Genomic DNA, 24,765 nt, shown 5'->3' on the forward strand with positions numbered 1-24,765 from the left:
AGACACTGTAATATGCTCTGACCCCCTCCCTGCTCATCGTGGTGACAAGGTTTATAGTAGATTAGTGTCAATGAACGGCTGGATGTCTGAGTGGTGTCCAGAGAGTAGCACAGGATTTATAGACAATTGGAAGAGTTTTTGGGGTAGACCTGATCTGCTAAAGAGAGATGGACTCCATCCTTCCAGGGAAGGTGCCGCTCTCCTCTCTAGTAATGTGGCTCATAATCTTAATAGTGATAGTATTTGACTAACTGGGGCCCAGATCAGTAAGCAGACATACTGGTTAATCCGAATATCTACTAGCTGCCTTGAGGTGTCACACAGGTCACATAAACTACAACACATAGAGACTGTATCACCAAGATATCATATAGAGACTGTGTCTGTTCCCCGAACTACCAAACATAATCCCCTCACTAAATTATTTAGAAAATGTTTTATTAAGGTCAAACTTGAAAAAACCCCAAAAATAATTAAGATAAACATCATAAAAATGTAGGGCTACTAAACATTAGATCTCTTTCAACCAAAGCACTAATTGTAAATGAAATTTTTACAGATCATAGTTTGGATGTGCTCTGCTTGACTGAAACCTGGCTTAAACCAGATGAATATATTAGTTTAAATGAATCTACTCCCCCAGGTTATTGTTATAAACATGAGCCTCGTCTGAAGGGTCGAGGAGGTGTTGCTATAATTTACAGTGAAGTTTTTGGTGTTACTCAGAGGACAGGATATAAGTTTAAGTCTTTTAAACTAATAATGCTTAATGTGACACCATCAGATATAAATAAAAAATCTCTATCGTCTTTTGCCCATGCTACAGTATATAGATCACTTGGGCTGTACTCCTTGGTGAAATTGCACATTTTCTATCAGATCTTGTAGTTACTGTTGATTGAGCTTTAATTGTTGGTGACTTCAACATTCACATAGATAACAATAATTACACATTGGGATTAGCATTATTGATATTCTCAACTCTCTTGGAGTCAGACAAAATGTGACTAACTCATCGCCATAATCATGGATTAGATTTAATTCTGTCATATGGAGTTGATGTTGATACTATAGAAATTCTACCACAGAGCGATGACATCTCAGATCATTACCTCGTCTCTTGTTTTCTATGATCAGCTAATGTCACTCAATCTACACTATGCTATCGTTCAGGTAGAACTATTCTTTCGACCACTAAAGATAGCTTCACTAATAATATTCCAGAATTGTCTCACATACTCACATACCAAAAAGTCTAGAAGAACTTGATGTAATAACAGAAAATACAAATGCAGTCTTCTCTAGCACTTTTGATAGTGTCGCCCACCTTCGATTAAAGAAAATAAAAGAAAAAAGCCCCGCACCATGGTACAATGATCACACTCATGCTCTTAAGAGAGCAGCTTGGAAAATGGAGCGCAAGTGGAAGAATACAAAATTAGAGGTATTTCACAGTGCATGGAAGGATAGTTTCTGTAGCTACAGAGAAGCACTAAAAGCTGCCAGGTCAGCATATTATATCAAACTCATAGAAAATAACCACAACAATCCTAAGTGTTTATTCAGTACTATGGCTAAATTGGTTAGGAATAAAGCATCGACTGAACCAGATATTCAGTCGCAGCACAGTAATAATGACTTCATGAATTTCTTTACTGATAAAATAGAAATCATCAGAAATAAAATTGGAATTATGCAATCAACTGTCACTGCACCAAAGAAAACAGTGTCTCATAAATTTCCTCATGAGCAACTTCAATCCTTTGCTGTCATAGGTCATGAAGAGCCAACAAAACTTATCAAAAAATCCACAACATGTATGTTAGATCCAATACCAACTAAGCTCTTAAAAGATGTATTCCCTGTAATCTCAGAACCTCTTCTTAATATTATTAACTCCTCGTTATCCTTAGGACATGTCCCAAGAAACGTTAAAATGGCAGTTATCAAACCACTTATTAAGTAGCCACAGCTTGATCCTGGAGAACTGGCTAATTATAGACTGATTTCAAATCTCCCATTTATGTCGAAAATACTAGAAAGGTAGCGTCATCCCAACTATGTTAATTTCTACAGAGAAAAGGTATATTTGAACTATTTCCGTCAGGATTTAGGCCCCATCACAGTACAGAGACTGCACTTATCAGAGATACAAATGACTTGCTCTTTATCCATCAATTCACAATTAGGCTGCTTTAGTTAGGTCTGCCGGAACCAGAAACATCTATCATGATCTCATGAACTTTGCATACAATTGAATGGCATCTACATTAATTTTTATTCCATTTGTTTCCCTGTCTCAACCCCGTGATTCATATCATGAGGTTACCAGAGCCGGCCAGATCCAGCTCCGTTCCTGCTTGGTATCGGACTCCACTGCTACGTGTCACTGAGTGATGATGACAAACTATAGCCGGTGCTAGCCAGACATCATTTCGGTCTTTTACGATGGACTTCAGAGGATAAACTGATGCCAACTCCAACTGTAAGACATGGGATACTTCATATGCCACTGTCTGAAACTTGGATTTAGGATGGACTCCACCAAACCTCACTGAAATTACTTGCTGGTGGAACTGCGATGCACCTCATTGATCTCTGCCTGCATCACCATTGTCTTTTGATGGACTACACTCTTGAAATGGAATACATAGACTATCAATGAATTGCCAACAAAAGCCTTCATCAGCCAACTAACAAAGGACAATGCATCTATGTGAACTTCTGCAGTTAATCCAGGATGGACTTCAAAGACATCAGTCATTAATCTTACATTTCATACAAAATCTCTAAAACATTAGACCTTAACACTTACTTAGTTTACACATTTTAAACCATGACTTGCACTGCACACAAATAACTAATATTGGCATTATATTCATGCTGTTTAGCCAGAGGGGAACTGGCCCCCACACTGAGCATGGTTTCTCCCAAAGTTATTTTTCTCCATTAACCAACATCTTATGGAGTTTTGTGTTCCTTGCCACAGTCACCTTCGGCTTGCTCACTGGGGTTCTAAATACTATTATTTAATTATTTAATGATTTATTTTTAATTTACAATCATATTTAATCAAATTACACAATGATGACTCTAAGACTTTATAAATATTACAGTTTCATTGTCTGTTAAAGCATGATTTGTGTGTTGTGAAAAGCGCTATACAAATAAAAAATGACTTGACATTAAGAGAATTGGATGGTAGGAAAATGTACGTACAGGTCAGGGGCATGATTAATTTCCTTCATTTTTTATCAAATACGTTTGTTTTTTTTTAATCCCCTTTTCTCCCAATTTGGAATGCCCTAATCCCACCACTTAGCAGGTCCTCGTGGTGGCGCGGTTACTCACCTCAATCCAGTTGCCTCCACTTCTGAGACAGTCAATCCACGCATCTTATCACATGGCTCGCTGTGCATGACACCGCGAAGACTCAAAGCGTGTGGAGGCTCATGCTACTCGCTGCGATCCATGCAAAATATACCACACGGCCCATTGAGAATGAGAACCCCTAATTGCGACCACGAGGAGGTTACCCCATGTGGCTCTACCCTCCCTAGCAACCGGGCCAATTTGGTTGCTTAGGAGACCTGGCTGGAGTCACTCAGCACGCCCTGGATTTGAACTCGCGACTCCAGTGGTGGTTGTCAGCGTCAATACTCGCTGAGCTACCCAGACCCCCATAATTTGTTTTTTTTTAATTAATCCCACTGAGACATAAATTGACAGCCATACAGTTTATAAAATTTCAATAAATTCTTTCATTTTTACTCTTTGAATTTGAACAAGGAACATCTTCTGTTACTACAAGTCATATGCAGCCTATTACAGTAAATCGCTACTTCACACAATGAACAAATGTCAACCTACCATAATGTCTAATGCAGGTTACCCTAAGAAATAAATGATGTTGGACTGGGTGCATTTCCCAAAAGTATCGTTAGCCAACTATGGTTGCAAGTTCAATGGTTAACAACATAGTTCAGCGATTTGGTGTTTCCCAAAACTGTAGTTCCAACAAACATTCGCAAACTGCATCACAAAGCTGTGTGGTTGGAAATACAGCTCTTTACCTCTGTTAGAAGCATAGTTCTTTGTTATTTGCTGTGTGGACATCATTTGACATTGATGAGGCTTCTATATCTTTTATTCCATATACTGTATATTGTTCATTCTATCAAGACTTTGACCATGTTTAAATTCACTTAAGAAAACTGTTTTGCAGAAAGCAGTGTTCTGAAAGGTCACATAGACGCAAATGCAGCCGTTTAAGGGATTAAAGGCTGTTAAGAGAAAGTGCTTTATCACACATGGCTTCTGTTGGAGAACACATTTTATGTGTCCATGTGAACACATAAATAAAGTTCTTATATGTTTTTGTAGAGTGGGTATGTGCATATGTGATCAAATGCACTGGGGGAACCCCGAAGTCTGAAGTAAAGGAAAACCTCACTATTGCAGTGAATTTATCTTTTACATTTACTGTACATGCTGGAGTACATGTAAAATAGCTATTTTGACTTAATATCCACCAAAGTTATTACTCCACCTCCTGCATAACGTCATTAAGGAAAGCTCTATATTGTTGAACCAACGTGGTTCGAACGATGAATGTGCGACATATTTAAAAGAAACAGTCATCACTAGCTAGTTAATTTCTCCAACTATGCATCATACTATAGTGGTTAAGCAATGAGTTACATAGTTGTAGGGCAAACTCACCCCTGGGTTAGCTCATGTTGGGGTATGGGGACTTGTTTTTGCAGTGGAATAAATAAAAAATCTCACAGTGCATTTGGACCTGATCCTGCCATAGTTATGGTGTAACAGAGTAACACACCAGTATTTTAACTTCTGCTGGAGAAATTTCTGGGCATGGGCTTGTGCTTGCAGTCAGTGACGCATTTGTTTCCTGCCATCTCTCCCAACTCAGAGTTCTACTCACTATTGCTAATAATGACATGCTGTGGTGACTTCATGTGACAGTATAGCTCGGCCTCTCTGATCACTCCTGCTGCATTTGCGCACAAGATGCCTATTCTGACATTATGTAGGGAAGTATCACTTAGCATTTGTGTATACCTACTCTGTGAAGCTCAAGCAATGTATGTTTTCTCCCTCAAAATGTGGAAGTTACTCTGTTATGCACAGGGCTTGTGTTGAGGGGGGATGCGAGGGGATGCCATCCCCCTTGTTGTAAGAAATACCAAAAAGCATCCCTCTTGTAAAACCACCATCCCCCCTTACTATCCCCTTTAGATCAGTTGTGTCATGTATTATTAGAACTAATCATGCAAGTAAAATATTTAATTCTCTATGTTTGATAAATAACAGACTTTAAATAACTGCGATTAACAGGCCAAAATTTGATTTCGGCATGTGTGAGGTTGCCAGATTTCTGTAGGTGAAATCTTCTAATCAAATATTGACACTTGTACAGTTTGGAAATATTCTGCCAGGGTAAAACTTACGTAAGTCACACAATCTGGCAACCTTGAGCTCGCGAGCTCCCTCTCCATGGCGAAAACATTGAAAACACTGGCAAACAGGTATGTCAGAGTTTAGCGATGGGTTAACATGTTCTTCCCAGTGTGTTCACATGAAACTTACGCCACTGAAAGTAATGCACGATTTCAAAAGTTTCGCGGACTTTCAAAAATGGCCAAGATAATAGTTCAAGGAAAACTTTTGTCTTTCTTTAAAAAAAGAGAGAGAGAACAGAAGGTAAGATACTGCTATGACAAGTGTACACAACATGTACATGTTTTTAACTTAATTTTCAGGGTAAACACTTTTGTGTGTAGAACAACTTTTTTACACCACTGTTTAAGCATCCTTCATAGAAACTTTCATTACTAGTTCAGTTAATGGAGCAGAAAAAAAATGTGTGTCTGTGACAGTGGACAAGCGATCTAGAGAAAACTCTTTTCATGATCATAACTTGGATTCTTTTCACCAAATTCATCATAAAATCCAATTACATAGGGTAACAGGTGCATATTATGGGAATGTGTAAGGGTCAATGAAGTAACGCTCTTTTTTGTCAAGATCTATTAAATTAAAAATACATTTTAAAACCATTTACTTGAATATACCTCTTCTATGATGAGCATACTGCATTTTCAATTCCTGAGTTTAAAGTTATTGTAACATCAGAGGTTGATTCCCATCGTCACAGAATACTTCGCCTACACTGAATCCAGCAGAAGTTTCACAACTCCAGGCCGCCTTCGCTCATCAAAGTGAAGTGCTCAAGGGATATCAAGGGCATTTAAATAATCTACGGGCCGTCAGCAAACACCTATCACATTACATCCACTCCCTCCCATCTTCACAAGCCGAACCGGTAAGATTTGCACTCCCTGATAAATTCGATGACTCCGCTGAAAACAGCAGAGGATTTCTACGCCAGTGTAGAATATACTTCTCTAACCAACCTGAGTCATTTAGTCAGGAATCTAAGAAATGTGCATTCATGATGTCTCTGCATACTGGAAAAGCTCTTGACTGGGCCACGGCTGTTTGGGAGAGAGACCTGCAATTTAAGACATCCTTCGATTACTTTGCTCAACAGATTCATGAGGTGTTTGAATATCCAGCTGGAGGTAAAGATGTTTCTGTTCAGCTGCTTCACTTACGCCAAGGCCAGCATTCTGCAGCTGATTATGCCATCCAGTTCCGAACACTAGCTGCTCAAAGCGGGTGGAACGATGTCGCATTAAAGACTGTATTCAGAGAAGGGTTTAATCACAAACTCCAAGATGAGCTCACATGTAAGGGTGAGGAATCCAGTTTGTCTCAATTCATCACCATGGCTATCAAGATAGACCATTTTTTAAGAAATAACCCACGTTCTAAAGTTCACCCCATCTCACAAACTACAATCTGCATTCAAGCTCAAACGTCCCCTGAATCCACTGAACCTATGCAAATAGCATATACTCATGTTTCAACTGAAGAACGCCACTGTCGCTAAAAGGAGAGGTTGTGTTTTTACTGTGGTGAAACCGGTCATCAAAACGCTTCATGTCCTCACAAAACCCAGAATATTCATGCTTCAAGATTAAAAGAGAGTACCAAGAACTTTTCATCTCCACTTTATCATAGTTTTTCTCTACCTGCAGAAATCTCTTGATGTTAACTGCAAATGTATTACAGCACTAGTGAATTCCGGGGCTGCAGTTAATTTGATTCACCAAGACCTGGTTACAGAACTCAACATACCCACTATACCATGTATCCTTGCCATTCACATTACTGCTGTTGATAATGAACTCATCGGCACTGGAATAACTCACCAAACTGTACCAATTACTCTGCAAATTGGACTATTTCACACAGAAACCATCTCTCTCTATGTGATTAACTCCCCCAAACACACCATCATCCTGGATCACCCCTGGCTGGCTATTCATGATCCCTCCATCTCCTGGAACCAGGGTGAGCTCACACAATGGTCATATTACTGCTGTTTGAACTGTCTTCATGTCACTGTTTCCATGCCATGTCTAACCACCAGCATTGAAAGCCCTAATGTACAAACAGAAACCAAAATTCCTAATGAATATGCTGAGTTCACTGAAGTATTTAACAAAGTGAAAGCAACACAGTTACCACCTCATCGTCACTGGGACTGTACCATTGAACTGCTACCCAATGCATCACCTCCTAGAAGCAAGGTTTATCCACTGTCACGACCAGAAACCCTAGCCATGGAGAGCTATACTGAAGAGGCACTAGCATCTGGATTTATTCGTCCTTCCACTTCACCTGCTTCTGCAGGTTTCTTCTTTGTCGAGAAGAAAGATGGCGGATTTCGGCCATGTATAGATTACAGAGGGTTAAATATTGATATCCACTGCCACTCATTCCTTCAGCCCTTGAACAGCTTTGTGAAGCCTGCATATTTACCAAGCTTGATCTGAGAAGCACCTACAATCTCATCCGAATTAGAGAAAGGGATGAGTGGAAAACTGCATCACCACTGGGGGCACTATGAATACCAGGTCATGCCCTATGGGCTTGCTAACTCACCAGCTGTATTTCAATCTTTCAGCAATGAAAAATTCTGTGACATTCTCAACCAGTATGTCATTGCATATATTGACGATATCCTCATCTATTCACAGGATAAGGCACAACACATCCAACATGTCAAGACTGTCCTTTCACACCTTCAACAACACCAACTTTATGTCAAAGCTGAGAAATGTGAGTTTCACACCACTCATACCATGTTCCTGGTTTATAACACTAGCCACCGAGGCGTAGAAATGGACACTTCCAAGATCCAGGCAGTTACAGAATGGCCGTAGATTCATAGGAAACTACAGTCTCATCGCAGCCCCTCTCACTTCACTACTCAAGGGTAAACCCACGAAGTTGCCATGGTGTGATGCAGCTCAAGAGGCTTTCATCTCTCTAAAAACCGATTTTACAACCGCCCCCATTCTCAAACACCCAGACCCTAACCTTCCATTCATGGTGGAAGTTGATGCATCAGACTGTGGCATTGGAGCAGTTTTATCACAATGTCATGGCAAACCTGGCAAGTTTTATCCATGTGCTTTCTTTTCCAGGAAGTTAAATTCAGCAGAGAGGAAATACGATATGAGGAACAAGGAACTACTGTCCATGAAGGCTGTTCTTGAAGAATGGCATCACTGGATAGAGGGGGCAATGCATCCATTTCAAGTTATCACTGATCATAAGACTCTTGAGCATATTAAGAGCACCAAAAGACTCAACCCACGTCACACCCGATGATCATTGTTCTTCACTAGGTTTCAGTTCACAGTCACTTATCGCCCTGGTAGTAAGAACAGTAAAGCAGATGCCTCTCATGCAGGTATAACCCACCACATACACTCCCACAATCAGAACCAATATTACCACCTTCTGTTATCCTCACCCATATCAGTTGGGATATCATGGAGGAAATCCAAAGGGAACAACAAACAGACCCTGTACCATCTGAATGTCCTCCAAAAAAGCATTACGTACCTAAGATGCTACCCCAGAGGACCATCCAGTGGGTCCATACCTCCCTCAGCACAGGACATCCAGGTATTCAGAGAACTATTAAGCTAGTTCGTAATACATTCTGGTGGCAATCTTTAATCAATGATGTTACTGCTTATGTCAAATCTTGCTGAATCTGTGCTCAATCTAAGACCCCCAAGGAACTTCCAGCTGGCCTACTACAACCACTACCTATTCCCCAAAGATCATAGTCCCACCTGTCTGTTGACTTCATGACTGATCTGCCCAACTCTAATGGGTTTACCACCATCCTGTGTATCATTGACAGGTTCTTCCAATCATGCAGACTCATCCCATTGAAAGGTCTACCTACTGCCATGGAAACTGCTAATGCTCTGTTTCATCATGTTTTCAGGATCTATGGCCTGTCAGAAGACATTGTGTCTGACCGAGGACCACAGTTCACATCCAAGGTTTGGCAGGCCTTTTGCAAACAACTCGACATTAATGTGGTGAGTATAACCCACAGGCAAACGGACAGTTGGAGAGATTAAATCAGGAAATAGGCAGATACTTAAGGTCCTACTGCAGTCGGGAGCAACAGAGATGGAGTTACTTCCTTCCTTGGGCAGAATATGCACAGAACTCTCTCACCAATTCATCCACCTTCCAAATGGACTTACCCCCTTCCAATGTGTGCTTGGCTATTAACCCCCAATGTTCCCTTGGTCAGGTGAACCATCTACGGTGCCAGCGGTGGATGACTGGATCAGGTGGAGTGAGAGAGTGTGGGACAGTGCGCACGTCAGACTGCAACAGGCCATCAGAACCCAACGGATCCAGGCAGATCGACGGAGGCACCCCCACCCCAACTAGCAGCCTGGTCAGAGGGTCTGGTTGTCCACATGTGACCTCAAACTACGACTACTCTGCAGGAAGCTCAGTCCAAGGTACGTGGGTCCTTTCAAAATCTTACGACAGATTAACCCAGTTACATACCGATTAGAGCTTCCTGCTACCTACCACATCTCTCCCTCCTTCCATGTGTCCCTACTGAAACTGGTCCACCCCATATCTGGCCCCGGTACCACGGATCATGAGCCTCCTCCTCCATTGGAGATTGATGGAGCACCTGCATATATGGTCAAAGAGATCATGGACTCAAGATGAAGAGGGGGCCAGATAAAGTACCTGGTGGACTGGGAGGGCTATGGACCTGAGGAGAGATCATGGATAGCCGCCAAGGAGATACTGGACCCATCCCTGATTCATGACTTTCACCAAGCATACCCTAATCGTCCAGCACCACGACCAAGGGGACATCCCAGCAGAAGAACACCAGGAGGTGTTCGTAGAGGGGGGGTTCTATAATATCTGAGGTTGATACCCATTCTATCAACCACCAGAGGGAGCCCTCTCCTGAATACTGATCATCACACATTCCTTCATTGCTCATTTCCTGTTTGCCACATGTATATATAGCCATGCATATCCATTGTTCCTTGCGAAGTATTGCCAGCTAACCGCTGCCTTACCGAGCATTTTCCATTGCCTGCTATTCATGTCTCACGTTATGACCATTGTGCCTGTTTCTCTGGATATCATCTTTTGGATCACTGTTTAGCTTTGTTTGCCTTGTTGGACTGTTTGCCTGTTACGGTCTCTCAGCTCAGCGATTTGGATTTGTTTGCTTGATTTGTTTAATAAACTTCCTGCATATGGATTCTATAGCTGCATCCATGTCCAGTTCATCACAGTTATATTGATAATTTTTCTGGGGTTTAAACTAAAAAATACCATGTGGTGTCCAGAGACTGTAAATAAAAGTCAAAGTCTCATTAAATGCTGAAATTCCTGAAAAATGAAATGTTGGCATGACTAGTGCAAAATGTTTTATTGTTATTTCTTAAAAATAATTAGCAGTGAAACAACTGAAATTATTCATATTTTGTCCACCAAATCAAAGTCATTTGGTGTAACCAACATGCAGGTAGCCATTTTGTTGTTTACATTGACCATAAAAACCACAAAACAGAGCATAACACCTTTAGGCCCTCAAGACTGAGCGTGAAGTTTTAAAAAAACATCTGATATTCATTTTGACATTTTTATGAAAAGGAACATTTTGTTCTAGTCATGTGGTGGAACCTGGTAAAACTTCTTGACATTTCTGATTCAAAAATTCATATTTATAAAAAATATTTTTTCATTTTTTTTTAAATGAATGATGAAGTTGTTTAAACTCTCATGTATTCAAGGTGCAAACAAAGTATTATAATACTTTTTTATTTGATGGTTACACCACATGACAATTTTAAAGTTTAAATTTTTTAGTATTTATTTTTTTTTTAGAAAATGCTATAAAGGTTTTCAAAAATTTATGAAACAAATTTGACACAAAGATTACATTTCTAAGAACTTGACACAAATGTTTTAAACTAGATTTTTACCATGGCATGATTGTTGGTGCCAGACGGGCTGGTTTGAGTATTTCTATAACTGCTGATCTCCTGGGACTTTCACGCACAACAGTCTCTAGAGTTTACTTAGAATTGTGCCAAAAAAAAAGCATCCAGTGAGCGGCATTTCTGTGGACAGAAACGCCTCTCAGAATGCACAACACGTTGAACCTTAAGGCGGATTGGCTACAACAGCAGAAGACCATATCAGACACTTTATTAGGACCATAGTGTTCCTAATAAAGTGCTCAGTGAGTGTATTTGGACATGTACATATTCAAATTCCACCATGATTTGGGAAACCATATGTTACAGATATGAAAATGGCAACTTTTGTAGTATTTTGAAGTACGTGACTTTTTATATCAGTAAAAACTGTACATACATTTTAAATATTTGATTTACATATATTGCCATATTTCAGATTTCTGTATGGGTTTGAACAATTAATTTCCATGTCCTTTTCCATCAAAAATTTTTTTAAATATGGTTTTAGAATGACTGCACTCAAAATGAGCACTTTCTAGCTGGTATTTATACACACTATAGACATTTCCATGCCTTTTTAAGCTTCTTTTTTTTCTTTCTAATTTTCATTACTTTCCTAGGCCTAGAAATAAAATTTTAAAATTCCCTGAAATGTCCAACTTTTCATGAAAGTTAAACTGTTTGTTGCATTGAAAATCCACACAAAGACCAAGGCAAAACAGACCAAAATTGGAATTTATGCCATCACTGCAACAGCATGGTGTAAAATCAGTATTGGTGCACTTACAGAGGACGACGGACAACTGGACAGGCTGACTTCCGCCATAGAGATCTCATCTTTGTCGATCACCATCTGAGAGGAGGAGAGGGTAGGTAGGAATTAATTTAACCAGAAAGAGTCAGATTGTTTTTATTTATTTATTTATTTATTTATTTATTTATTTATTTTTGGCATAGTTGCATTCTTGTATGCTATTTCTTATTCTCAGATCGAGGTTAAATCTTTGGTCAGAGTTTATTATAGCACATGACCAGCATCCTAGTTTTCAATGTGGACTATAACCAGAGAAAGAGATAAGTGGAAGGACAGAAAAGAAGGTGCCACCCAGTGGACACATTAATGCCATTCATATTGAGCGTGATGAACCAGGATAAAATGGTGTTTAAAGGGATTATCTCTCTAAAACCACCAGATTAAGGCAGGAGATTTAAAGCAGCCTTAATCTCAATGTAATGGACCCTTATTTAGGTCTGTTCTTTAAAGACACATCCTATGCACCGACCCACATCAAAGCATCTATATCTCCCATTTGCTGTACTGGCTTATACAATGACTTGTGCAACTGCCACTGCATTAACATTATATAAAATAAAGCACCCTTTAGGAATTAAATAAATTTGATTTGTATTCCCTTGATTTAAATTTTTTCAGAACGTGATAGCTCCATTACATCTAAGAGAAAATCTGGTGAAAGATCTCCCTAAATCTTCAATTTATGTACAGTTAAAAAAGGCAAAGAAAGAGCATCTTTAGCGCATATGATATTTTCAACCATACACACATAAATATGAACACTTTTGTCATTTGTCACAGAACTCTGTTGGCTGAAACCAAAAGAATGAACTGTCTTTAAGATATGAAGGATGGAATGAAATTTCCAATTGCATCTTTAAAATCTGATAGAATCTGAGCCTCTGGGTGGACGAAGAGGAATTGTATGATTAATGAGATATGAGATACTGTATGACACATATTAAAGACTCTCACTTACGTTGATGTAGGTAAAGGTCCGGTTTAGGCCAGACTCTGCTAAGCTCTGGGCTGAGTTTCTGTCGAAGATACCTGAGTCTCTGCTCTTAACCTTCAGCCTTAGAGAACTTGTGTGCTTGATGTCTGACAGATCTCTGTCTTTACGGATGTCACATGAGACCTGACGACTCGCAGGACGTGAACCTGCGCTGGATAGGTCTGCCTCGGTATCTGTCCAGCCCTGAAATACCCATAAACACCACAATGTTTTTCTACATGGTGGGGTCTTTCTATTTACTTTTTATACTGAGCTAATAATATTTTCTGTAGCATATTCTTAGATTTTCTTTTAGAAATTATTTTGTATGTTTATTAGGCCGTTTTCATTGGTTGATCCTCACAATTTAGGCATTTTCAGGTTTTACTATCCTTGTGGGGACATTTGGTCATTCTCTGAGAATTTTGATTAAAAAATAAGAGGTCCACTATGTAAACAATGAAGTATGAGAGGCTGTCCTATTGTGAATATAGTCAGAGGTATTCACAGTATAGCCCAGCCTCAAGTGGCTTCTAGCTTTTATAAAACTTACTGCATAATAAAAATATTAAGACATAAAAATATTAAGGACACAACTTTTTATCAAACATATCAAGTAGCAAGGCAAACAGGTGTTTTGTACGGAGCCCCTTAGAGCACAAGGAGGGAATTTTTTTTCTGAAATAGATTTGCGTGCACTCGCAATACATTTTGTGTCCCCTCACCATAAATTAACCATGGTTTTACTATAGTAATATTGTAGTAACCATGACTGCAGTAATATTTTTAATGGCGGAAATCATGGTTTTACTTTAGTAATGATATTGTATTAACCATGACTGTAGTAATATTTTTTTGGCGGAAACCAATACAAATATTGTGGTAACCATGACTGTCGTAACCATGTTTTTTTTTTTTTTTTTTGGCAGAAACCATGATTTTGATACAAAAACCATTGTTTTACAACAGTAACTATGGTATTTGCAGTAAAACCATAGTAACTTATCATTATGATTTTTATATCCATAGTTTTCGTTTTCCTGTATTATTACTATGGTTCCATGTGGCAGTGGGGGCATGGTCAAGCATCTCTCTGGAGAGAGAGAAAGCGGTAAGGGCGCTTACACCTGAGTTAAATTATGTCTAACACCTGTCTCTAATTTCAGTGAGCACGGGGAGAGCGGCATAAATAGAGCCACACCGCAGGTAGACGGGAGAGAGAGCCTGGGCACCAGAGACCCGATTATGAAGTCAAGAGTTTATTATTGCAAAGTTGAGAGTTTATTTTGTGAAATAGTTTGTGGATTTTTAGAGTGAGTTATTGAACAGCGTGAAAGCCTTCAAAGAGTGTATTTGCTGCAGTGAGGAAAATAAAATGCTTACCTGAACCAGGAAATCTGCTTCTCGCCTCCTCCTTCCACTGAGATGTGTTACACTGGCGCCGAAACCTGGGAAAAAGGTTTGAAGATGGACGGAAGTCGCCCCGTAGAGTCCTCCCAGTTGGCTGAGATCCTCCAAGCCCTTGCTGGCTTACATTGGAGCCACCAGCAATCCCTGCTTGAGCTCCAGCAAGATCAAGACCGGCGGTTTGTGGAGCTCATGCGCGCTCAAGCAGAGGACCGACAGGCGATCCGGAGCCTCCTCAGCCGGGAGGCATCCCCAGCCACGACCCCGGACACCCACACGCCATTACCCCCGCCTGTGCTACAGAAGATGGGGGTGGCGGACGACCCATAGGTGTTCCTGGATCTCTTGGAGTGCACCGCCGAGATCTGGGGCTGGCCGCTTGGCAAGTGGGCGGCCCGACTCATACCGCTGCTGTCCGGGGAAGCCCAGCTCGTGGCTCAACAACTACCAGTGGCAAGCCTCCTGGCTTACATAGACTTAAAGAAAGCCATCCTGCAACGGGTTGGTCGGAGTCCAGAAGAAAGTCGTCAACTATTCCGGAGCCTGAAGCTGGAGAACTCCGACCGCCCGTTTGCCTTCGCCCAACAGCTCTGCGACACCTGCCGAAGATGGTTGCTAGCGGGGGACCGCGGCGTCGACGGGATCATCGACCAGGTGGTACTGGAACAATTAATACATCAACTGCCAAAAGGGACAGCGGAGTGGGTCCAATGCCACCGCCCGCCGTCGCTGGAGGAAGCCATCCGGCTTGCGGAGGACCACATGGCGGCGATCCCGAGGGCGGAAGAGCCCTCCCACTCTCTCTCTCTGCTCCCTGTCTCATTTCCCTCCCCTCTCTCCTCTCGTTCTGCTCTCTCTCCAGGTCCTGTTCCTGCCCCACGCAGACGAGGAGGACTTCAGCCACTGAGACCAGTTCCCCGGGTGTGGGAGCCGACACCTTCCCCTATCCCAATGCCCCGCCGCTCTCCCCCTCAGGGGGGGTGCCCACCGACGCAAGTGCGGGCGTAGAGCCTGGGCCAGCCTGCTGGAGGTGCGGGGACCCGGACCACTTCCAGGATCAGTGCCCTGTGATGGAGCTGGGGACAGTGGTGCGGGTCTCTGACCTCCCGCAGGCTGCCCCCGACCAGGCCGGAGTGTACCAGATACTGGTAAGTGTCAAGGGGGGTACTCACCAAGCATTGGTGGACACCGGGTGTAATCAAACCACTATCCACCAATGCTTGGTTCAACTCGAGGCATTGGACACAACTAAAATGATGAGGGTGAAATGTGTGCATGGGGATATTCACAAGTATCCAGTGGTGACACTGACGATTAAATTCCAGGGGAAAAAGCATAGAGTGCAGGCCGTGGTTAGTTCCCGCCTCACCAGTCCGCTGATTTTGGGGACCGATTGGCCTGATTTTAGAGTTTTATTGAAGGGAATTTGCGCGGATGGGTCCTGTATGAAGTCAGGGAGATGTGCAATGTGCGATGCTCTTGCAGGGGAGGCAGAGCCGGGGCCATACTCGACAGCTCCGTGTCATAATGCCGAGAGAGGGGGAGAGGCTGCAGCCCCTCCCCTTCTCAGGGAATTCCCTGAGGGGGATTTCCCTTTGGAGCAGTCGCAAGACGAAACCCTCAAACACGCCTTCAACCAAGTGAGAGTCATTGATGGTCAACGTCTCCAGCCGGACATCGCCCTTTCATACCCCTATTTTGTGATTATAAATGAGCGGTTGTATAGAGTGACACAGGACGCTCAGACTAAAGAGGATACAACCCAACTTTTGATTCCAAGGAGCCGTCGGGAAATGGTATTCCAGGCGGCTCATTATAATCCCATGGCGGGTCACTTAGGAGAAAGGAAAACACTGAACCATCTAATAGTCCATTTCTATTGGCCGGGCATTGGCGGCGATGTCCGCAGGTGGTGTGCGGCATGCCGCGAATGCCAGCTGGTTAACCCACTGGCCACCCCAAAAGCGCCATTGCGCCCTCTCCCTTTGATCGAGGTACCCTTTGAGAGAATTGGAATGGACCTCGTCGGGCCATTAGAAAGGTCAGCACGCAGACATCACTTTGTATTGGTCCTAGTGGACTATGCAACGCGATATCCAGAAGCAGTGCCTCTTCGCAACATCTCAGCATGCAGTGTTGCAGAGGCACTCTTCAAAATAATCTCCCGGGTGGGGATTCCGAAAGAAATCCTCACCGATCAGGGCACAACGTTTATTTCACAGACACTACGTGAACTGTATGAGTTGTTAAGTATTGAATCGATTCGCACCAGCGTATACCATCCTCAAACGGATGGCCTGGTGGAACGATTTAATAAAACCCTCAAAAACATGATTTGTAAGTTTGTGCATGACGATGCTAGAAATTGGGATAAATGGCCCCTGTTATTTGCAGTATGAGAGGTCCCGCAAGCCTCCACTGGCTTCTCCCCATTCGAGCTGCTGTATGGGCGACGCCCACGCGGTGTGCTTGATGTATTGCGAGAGGCCTGGGAGGAGGGACCTTCAAACAGTAAAAATGAAATTCAATACGTTCTTGATCTTAGAGCAAAACTCCACACTTTGGGACAGCTAACACAGGAGAATTTGCTCCAAGCTCAAGAACGACAGCACCGACTGTATGACAGAGGAACTCAGCAAAGGGAATTTGCACCGGGAGATAAAGTGCTTGTATTGCTTCCCACATCGAGCTCTAAATTACTCGCCAAGTGGAAAGGACCCTTTGAGGTCACACGACGAGTGGGAGATCTCGATTATGAGGTTAAACGAACCGATAGAGGGGGCACACGTCAAATATACCACCTCAATCTCCTGAAATTGTGGAGGGAGTCGGTTCCCATGACGTTGGCCACGGTAGTACCCGAGAAGGTGGAGCTCGGACCGGAGGTGAGTTCAAAACATAAACAGTTCACCCCGGTCACTTGCGGAGACCACCTCTCACAGAGTCAACTCGCGGAGGTTGCTAGGTTGCAACAGGAGTTTGCGGATGTGTTCTCCCCTCTACCGGGGCATACAAACCTCATCCATCACCACATCGAGACCGAGCCGGGGGTCGTGGTACGTAGCCGCCTCTATCGATTACCCGAACACGAGAAGAAAATCGTTCGGGAAGAATTGGATGCAATGCTCGATATGGGGGTAATAGAAGAATCCCACAGCGATTGGTCCAGCCCTGTTGTTCTAGTGCCTAAGAGCGACGGGTCTGTACGGTTCTGTGTGGATTATAGGAAAGTCAACGCGGTGTCTAAATTTGATGCGTATCCAATGCCTCGCGTTGATGAGTTGCTCGATCGGTTGGGCACTGCTCGATTTTATTCGACATTGGATTTGACGAAGGGTTATTGGCAGATCCCCTTGACACCAATTTCCCGTGAGAAAACCGCCTTCTCCACACCGTTTGGATTACACCAGTTTGTGACACTTCCGTTCGGTTTGTTTGGAGCCCCGGTTACGTTTCAGCGTCTCATGGACAGAATCCTCAGACCGCATTCAGCTTACGCCGCTGCCTATTTAGATGACATCATCATTTATAGCAATGATTGGCAGCGGCACACGCAACATCTGAGGGCGGTTCTGAGATCGCTGCGCCGAGCGGGACTCACAGCGAACCCAAAGAAGTGCGCGATTGGGCGGGTGGAGGTACGGTATCTGGGGTTCCACTTGGGCCACGGGCAGGTGCGTCCCCAAATTGACAAGACAGCGGTGATTGCGACCTGCCCGAGGCCCAAGACCAAAAAGGGGGTGAGACATTTCCTGGGGCTGGCTGGCTATTATAGAAGGTTCGTACCTAATTATTCAGACGTCACCAGCCCGCTGACTGATCTCACTAAAAAATGAGCTCCAGACCCGGTCCAATGGACGGCGCAGTGTCAGCGGGCGTTCACGCAAGTTAAAGCCGCACTTTGCGGGGGGCCGCTGTTACATTCACCTGACTTCTCTCTCCCTTTTGTTTTACAGACAGATGCTTCAGACAGAGGGCTGGGGGCCGTACTCTCGCAGGTGGTGGAGGGGGAGGAGCGCCCGGTGCTGTACATTAGCCATAAGCTCTCGTTGAGGGAAACTAAGTACAGCACCATGGAAAAGGAGTGTCTCGCTATCAAGTGGGCGGTCCTCACTCTCCGATACTACCTGTTGGGGCGGGCCTTCACCCTCTGTTCCGATCACGCCCCACTCCAGTGGCTCCACCACATGAAAGATACCAATGCCCGGATCACCCGTTGGTACCTGGCTCTTCAGCCATTTAAGATCAAGGTGGTCCAAAGACCGGGAGCGCAGATGGCTGTCACCGACTTCCTTTCCAGGAATGGGGGGGGAGTGGTAGGCAGGCCGGATGCCGCCCCGGCCTGAGTCGGGTGGTGGGGATATGTGGCAGTGGGGGCATGGTCAAGCATCTCTCTGGAGAGAGAGAAAGCGGTAAGGGCGCTTACACCTGAGTTAAATTATGTCTAACACCTGTCTCTAATTTCAGTGAGCACGGGGAGAGCGGCATAAATAGAGCCACACCGCAGGTAGACGGGAGAGAGAGCCTGGGCACCAGAGACCCGATTATGAAGTCAAGAGTTTATTATTGCAAAGTTGAGAGTTTATTTTGTGAAGTAGTTTGTGGATTTTTAGAGTGAGTTATTGAACAGCGTGAAAGCCTTCAAAGAGTGCATTTGCTGCAGTGAGGAAAATAAAATGCTTACCTGAACCCGGAAATCTGCTTCTCACCTCCTTCTTCCACTGAGAAGTGTTACATTCCATTACAAATGTCATGGTTAACATATGAATACTGTAGTAAAACCATGATAAACTTTGTGGTTGTGGTATTACTACAATATCACAATTAAACTACAGTTACTATAGTGAAATCATGGTAATTTTTGGGTGTACTAAGGTTTTAACATAAGACACATAGTTCAACTATGTTTACTATAGTAAAACCATGGTTAATTTATTGTGAGAGAACTCAAAACTATTGCAAAGGGGATGCAAAGCTTATTGTGAGGGAATGAAAAACGTATTGCAAGGGCACGCAAAACTACTTCAGAACTTTACGGGGGTCATTTTGTAAAGTATTTTAGAGAGTCTTTTTGTCTTATTCTAAACATCCATAAAACATAACTAAAAAATTAATTATGAAGCAGAAAAACATAAGATATTAAGTCTTGTTTTCAAGGAAATATAACTAAATTTAGTGGGGTTTTTGCTTAAAACAAGAAAAAAACAAAAACAAGTAGGGAAGGAAAATAAACCTGAATCAAGTTTTTTTTTCTTACCCCATTGGCAAATATTTTTTTCTGGTTGTAAGCATAAACATTACTACATTATGTTAGATTAAAAACAAGACAAATATCTTATTAGGGCCCAAGCACTGAAAGTGTGAAAGTCATATTGTTCTTCTAAGGATTATTAGGGCCCAAGAACTGAAAGTGTGGAGGCCCTATTGTTCTTCTAACGATTATTAGGGCCCAAGCACTGAAAGTGCGGAGCATTCAGGGGGGGTTCTGTTGTGCTACCTAGAAGATGGGCATGTTTGGGGGGCTCTGTAGCACATCCCTTTGCAGCTACAGTCACCAAACTTTGAACATATATAGATCTCATCAAGCCGGACAACTTTCATGCTGACAGTCATAAGCTCCGCCCAACAGGAAGTCGGCCATTTTGGATTGTTTGAAAAATCCATGCTCTGGAATTTGAAATACTCCTCCTAGGGGGTTCATGTTACAGTTACCAAATGTGGGCGACAGGACAGCATGCTAAAACACTGACGATGCTAACTTGTGAACAGATTTTTTATATATCGAATGGTGTTGCCATGGCCACGTGTTAAAGTAATGTCAAAAAATGCATATCTTCTGCATGCATTGTGTGATTTACATCCAAATTGAACCATATATTTGGCCCTGCGGGCTGATCACATTGATGTGGCTATTGTGGGTCACAGTCACCAACTGGCAGAAGGAAGTGTGACATGTTTAACAGACTTTGAAATATCTCTCTTATGTTTACCTTAATTGCTTTAAAATTTTTAGAATAATGTCAAGACAGTGCAGATTTAAAATTCTGAAGGGATTCTTGATATCTTAAATACTGGTGCCATGGCAATGCATTAAATGTTATTATTCCTTTTTATGTGTATTCACATGTTATAGAGGTACTTGGCATGCTTGAATTTTCATGATATATTGCACACACATCAGAGTTGTCGGCCATTAGGCCTGGGCAAAAGTTAACACACGGGTGTGGCTGAGGAGCTCTGTAGCACAATTTTTTGACCAAACTTGCTACATATATTGTTCTCATCAAGCTAGACAACTTTCAAAATTACAGTCATTAGCTCCGCCCAACAGGAAGTTGGCCATTTTGGATTGAATGTGCATTTTTTTAAAATTGCAGGCCCTGAACTTTTGAATACTCCATCTAGGGGATTCATATCACCAAATTTAGGCAATATTAAAGTTGCAAAGGCCCGTCCTACTGTGTTTGTTTTGCCGCTATATCCAAAAGAAAGAAGTGATTGTACTATTAACCTCAGGAATTATAAAATAACTGCTATTTTAAATGTGCAATTATGTGTAATATATAGTCGCAAAAAGGCTCTAACCACGTTTTGATTATGAATTACAGCAATGTGCTGACCTATAGATTTGGTTTTTATAGGGATATTATTTGGTTCATCGGTCCGTTGGGTCGGTTTGCATTCTTACCACAAGCAAACCGCTCCAGCGTTCGTTTGCAATCGGTTCAAGACCACCTCGTTCAGGAGGTCTCAGACCGATTGTTTTGGTGCGGATCCGAGTGCGATTGCCGTATTCGTGTATGGCTAAACGAACCGAGCCAAGGTAGAAAATGCACCAGGTTCCGAAACAAACGCTCCAAACGAGCCAGGTGTGAAAACGCCCCCACATGCGCGTGTGCTCCGAGAATGCTCGTGCCTAAACAGTCAAATACATTTAAAAAATCAGCCAAAATGCCTGTCTTGGTGAGGTGTTCATGTAAACACAGAGAGGGATGTCTAAACGTAAACATTAGGAGAAAACCTGATTTTTATTGAAATGTATGACTTGTAAGTTTAAATGTAACCTAATAGACCTGCCGCTGTCTAGTTTATCCTTAATATCAGTCAAACAACATTAACAAGAAAACACCAAACCACTCACTGCTCTTGGCTGGATACCTTTACTAGTATAACTCTAGTATAAAAGTATTAAAGTATTATTCATACAGGGAAGATCAGTAGTGATTTTATGTCGAGATCATTCTGAATGTTTAATTGAATACTTGATACTGTTTTAATGTTTTTTTTTTTTTAAAGCTGTTAAAAAGCACTGTTTTCTTAATTTGTATTTTTGTTTGTTCCATAGTGTTTTTTTGTTTGTTTTTTTCTATTGATTGCTTTTCTTTTGTTATTTTATTACTGACTGTTTATTACTTTTAAGGCTATTATTTGATGTAGTATTGAAGCTGGTATCAAAAATCATCACATTTCACTAAAGATTATTGAAATTTTGGTATTTTGATAAATGTATATATTGTGTATAGTATATTGTTGCAATAACATGATGGAAAAGTAGATCTCATTCCTTAGAAGTGTGAGCACCCCTGCTGTAAATGGTTGTGATGGAGGCTTTCCTTTATTTGACCATGCGTAGATGTAACATAAAAAAACCTCCTCTTCCCAGAGCAGTTTACAGTTCTGTACCAGATAATCTAGTTTGATTACATAGGTATAATGCTATTAGTTTGGCCATGTTGTAATTTTAGAAAACATACAACAGAAACTCTGACATGTTACTTGAGCATGAAACCAATACATGTCCTTTTTTTTCTCTGGACAAGTAACTTTTTACTCGGACAATTGAATGACCAATATACTTGTCCAAGCACATCACAATGCTTAATCTAAAAAGAAAATCTGTTATGTCCTTAACCTATTTATTATGTTAAGTAAATACTATATCCATAAATGTAGATGGTCAAAGAAGATACCACATTTTGGAAATTTTTGTTTGAGCTCTATCAGTATCTTGATACGTTGAAGGGTGTAAGGAACACCAAGGCAACAAAGACTCTGGACTGCTGAAGAGCCTTGAACTTTTACCCATTTTAGACACCCCTGCATCTATGGCTCTTGAATATTCTAATACCCCTTTGTACATAGTTATTTATATGTTTTTGATTTTCTCTTTCTTTGCTTGTTTCTTTTTTCCCCCTTTACTTGTTATGTGAACTGTTTTAATAAAGCATTAAAAAACGAGAGAGCAGGCTGGTGCAGTCAGGGGAGGAGTGAAATAAGAGCTGTCAAGTCAGACAGTTCTCACTTCTCAAATAGAATCAGCCGCTATGAGATTTAAGGCAGATATCGCGTGATTCACGTCCAAGTGCTTTGTTGTTAATAAAGTGGAAGCAATTTAAATTCTGTTGCTTTTAAATGAAAATAAATATGATGAACAAAACACTCAATGTACCTGTTATTTAATTCCCCACATAAGAGTGTCTTTCCACAAATTTTAAGCTTAATAAAGACACGTATTTTAGATATTTTAGAAATATGATACCAATTACATATCCCATGTCAGAATATTGGGAATATTCACATATAATTTATACACATAAAAATATGATATTAGAGATAAAAAATCAAACATTTTAAAAGATAACAAAACATCACGGTTGTTTAAGCCAAGGAGCATTAAGCTGTGTCATCAACAAGACATTTGCCATAGTGTTTGCAGTTCACGCAACTCAGAAAAAGCAACTGCGCCGCCTGCCTGCTACAACTGCGGCCGCCTTGCTCTCGTGGGAGTATTTTTATTTATTTATTTATTTGTATCCCCTTTTCTCCCAATTTGGAATGCCCAATTCCCACTACTTAGTAGGTCCTCGTGGTGGTGCGGCTACTCACCTCAATCCGAGTGGCGGAGGACAAGTCTCAGTTGCCTCCGCTTCTGAGACAGTCAAGCCATGCATTTTTTCACGTACCTAGCTGGAGTCACTCAGCACACCCTGGATTCAAACTCGTGACTCCAGTGGTGGTAGTCTGCATCAATACTCGCTAAGCTACCCAGGCCCCCCCTCGCGGGAGTATTTTTGACATACGGGGTCATGATATCACAGCAAGTCGGACAGATTTCTAACCGGCATGCACCTGTCAGTGATCACCGGTGATCGGTTCTATGCAGAACTTGCTCATCTCAATCGAGACTAATGAAATGCATGCTGTGTTTTCAATGGATTGGATCATAAGCAGAGAACATGGAACATAAGTAGCCTACTGATGCTCACATGTCGCATGCACTCTTTGAACATTTTAAAATATATTTTCACTGTAATGTTCTAATTGCAAAATAGACTGCAGAAGATGAAAGTTGAGTTTTTAATCTTTAATTTGATACCAAGTATGTGAACAAAGATCAATTTAATAATTTTTTATATAAAACAAAGCATTTGTTTTTTAGCCACAGTCAAATGGCCCACCTGTTGGCCAGTGACAGTTAACAGGTTTAAAATGGGTGTGTAAGACAGCCTCTGTAGCACCCCCATTTTCACCTACAGTCACCAAAATTGGTACATATATAGTTATCATCAAGCCAGACAACTTTCATAACTATAGTCATTAGGTCTGCCCAACAGGAAGTCAGATATTTTGGATTTTTAAATATTGCAGTCTCTGAACTTTTAAATACTTTATGGCAAGACATTGAAGACACTAAATTGTGAACAGATTTTTTATATATCGAACGGTGTTGCCATAGCGAGGCATTAAATTAATGGCAAAAATGGGAAACAGGAAGTGTCTCATATCTTCTGTGTGCAATGTGTGATTTAGATCAAAATTGAGATGTATGTTTAGTCTTGGGGGCTAATCACATGGATGTGACTATTTTGGGTCATTGTCATAGTGCCACCACATGGCAGCAAGAAGTGTGGCTCTTACAACAGACTTTAAAATAGTCCTCAAATTGCTTTATTTACCCAAAGTGCTTCAAAATTGTTTAGAATAATGTCAAATGCCAAATGCATGTATCCACCTTGCATTGTTTTCTGAAAGCCACTGGGTGGAAATGGACCCATGGAGCTTGGGCCCGTCATCGCTGCTTGCAGCTATATTGTTATATTGCTTCTCAAGTAAATCAATCTTGTTTTAAGGATGTTTAGGTA

The 24,765-nt window shown here is 41.7% G+C and overlaps 1 protein-coding gene and 1 long non-coding RNA gene across 2 annotated transcripts in view; one reads left to right on the plus strand and one right to left on the minus strand.

Moving 5' to 3' along the window:
- Nucleotides 1-24,765, plus strand: part of LOC127423599 (uncharacterized) — a 419,204-nt gene that overhangs the window by 100,800 nt on the left and 293,639 nt on the right. The gene's annotated exons all lie outside the window — the stretch shown is intronic.
- The window catches only part of opn4b (opsin 4b), a 73,705-nt gene that overhangs the window by 1,481 nt on the left and 47,459 nt on the right, over nucleotides 1-24,765 (minus strand). Inside the window, exons 9-10 of the mRNA XM_051668036.1 lie at nucleotides 13,202-13,420; nucleotides 12,217-12,282 (exon numbers count right to left, since the gene is read on the minus strand). Coding sequence (XP_051523996.1) covers nucleotides 12,217-12,282; nucleotides 13,202-13,420 — 285 coding nt within the window. The remainder of the gene's footprint in view (nucleotides 1-12,216; nucleotides 12,283-13,201; nucleotides 13,421-24,765) is intronic.

This window comes from Myxocyprinus asiaticus, chromosome 32 (genome assembly GCF_019703515.2).
Source record: "Myxocyprinus asiaticus isolate MX2 ecotype Aquarium Trade chromosome 32, UBuf_Myxa_2, whole genome shotgun sequence".
Classification (NCBI taxonomy): Eukaryota; Metazoa; Chordata; class Actinopteri; order Cypriniformes; family Catostomidae; genus Myxocyprinus; species Myxocyprinus asiaticus.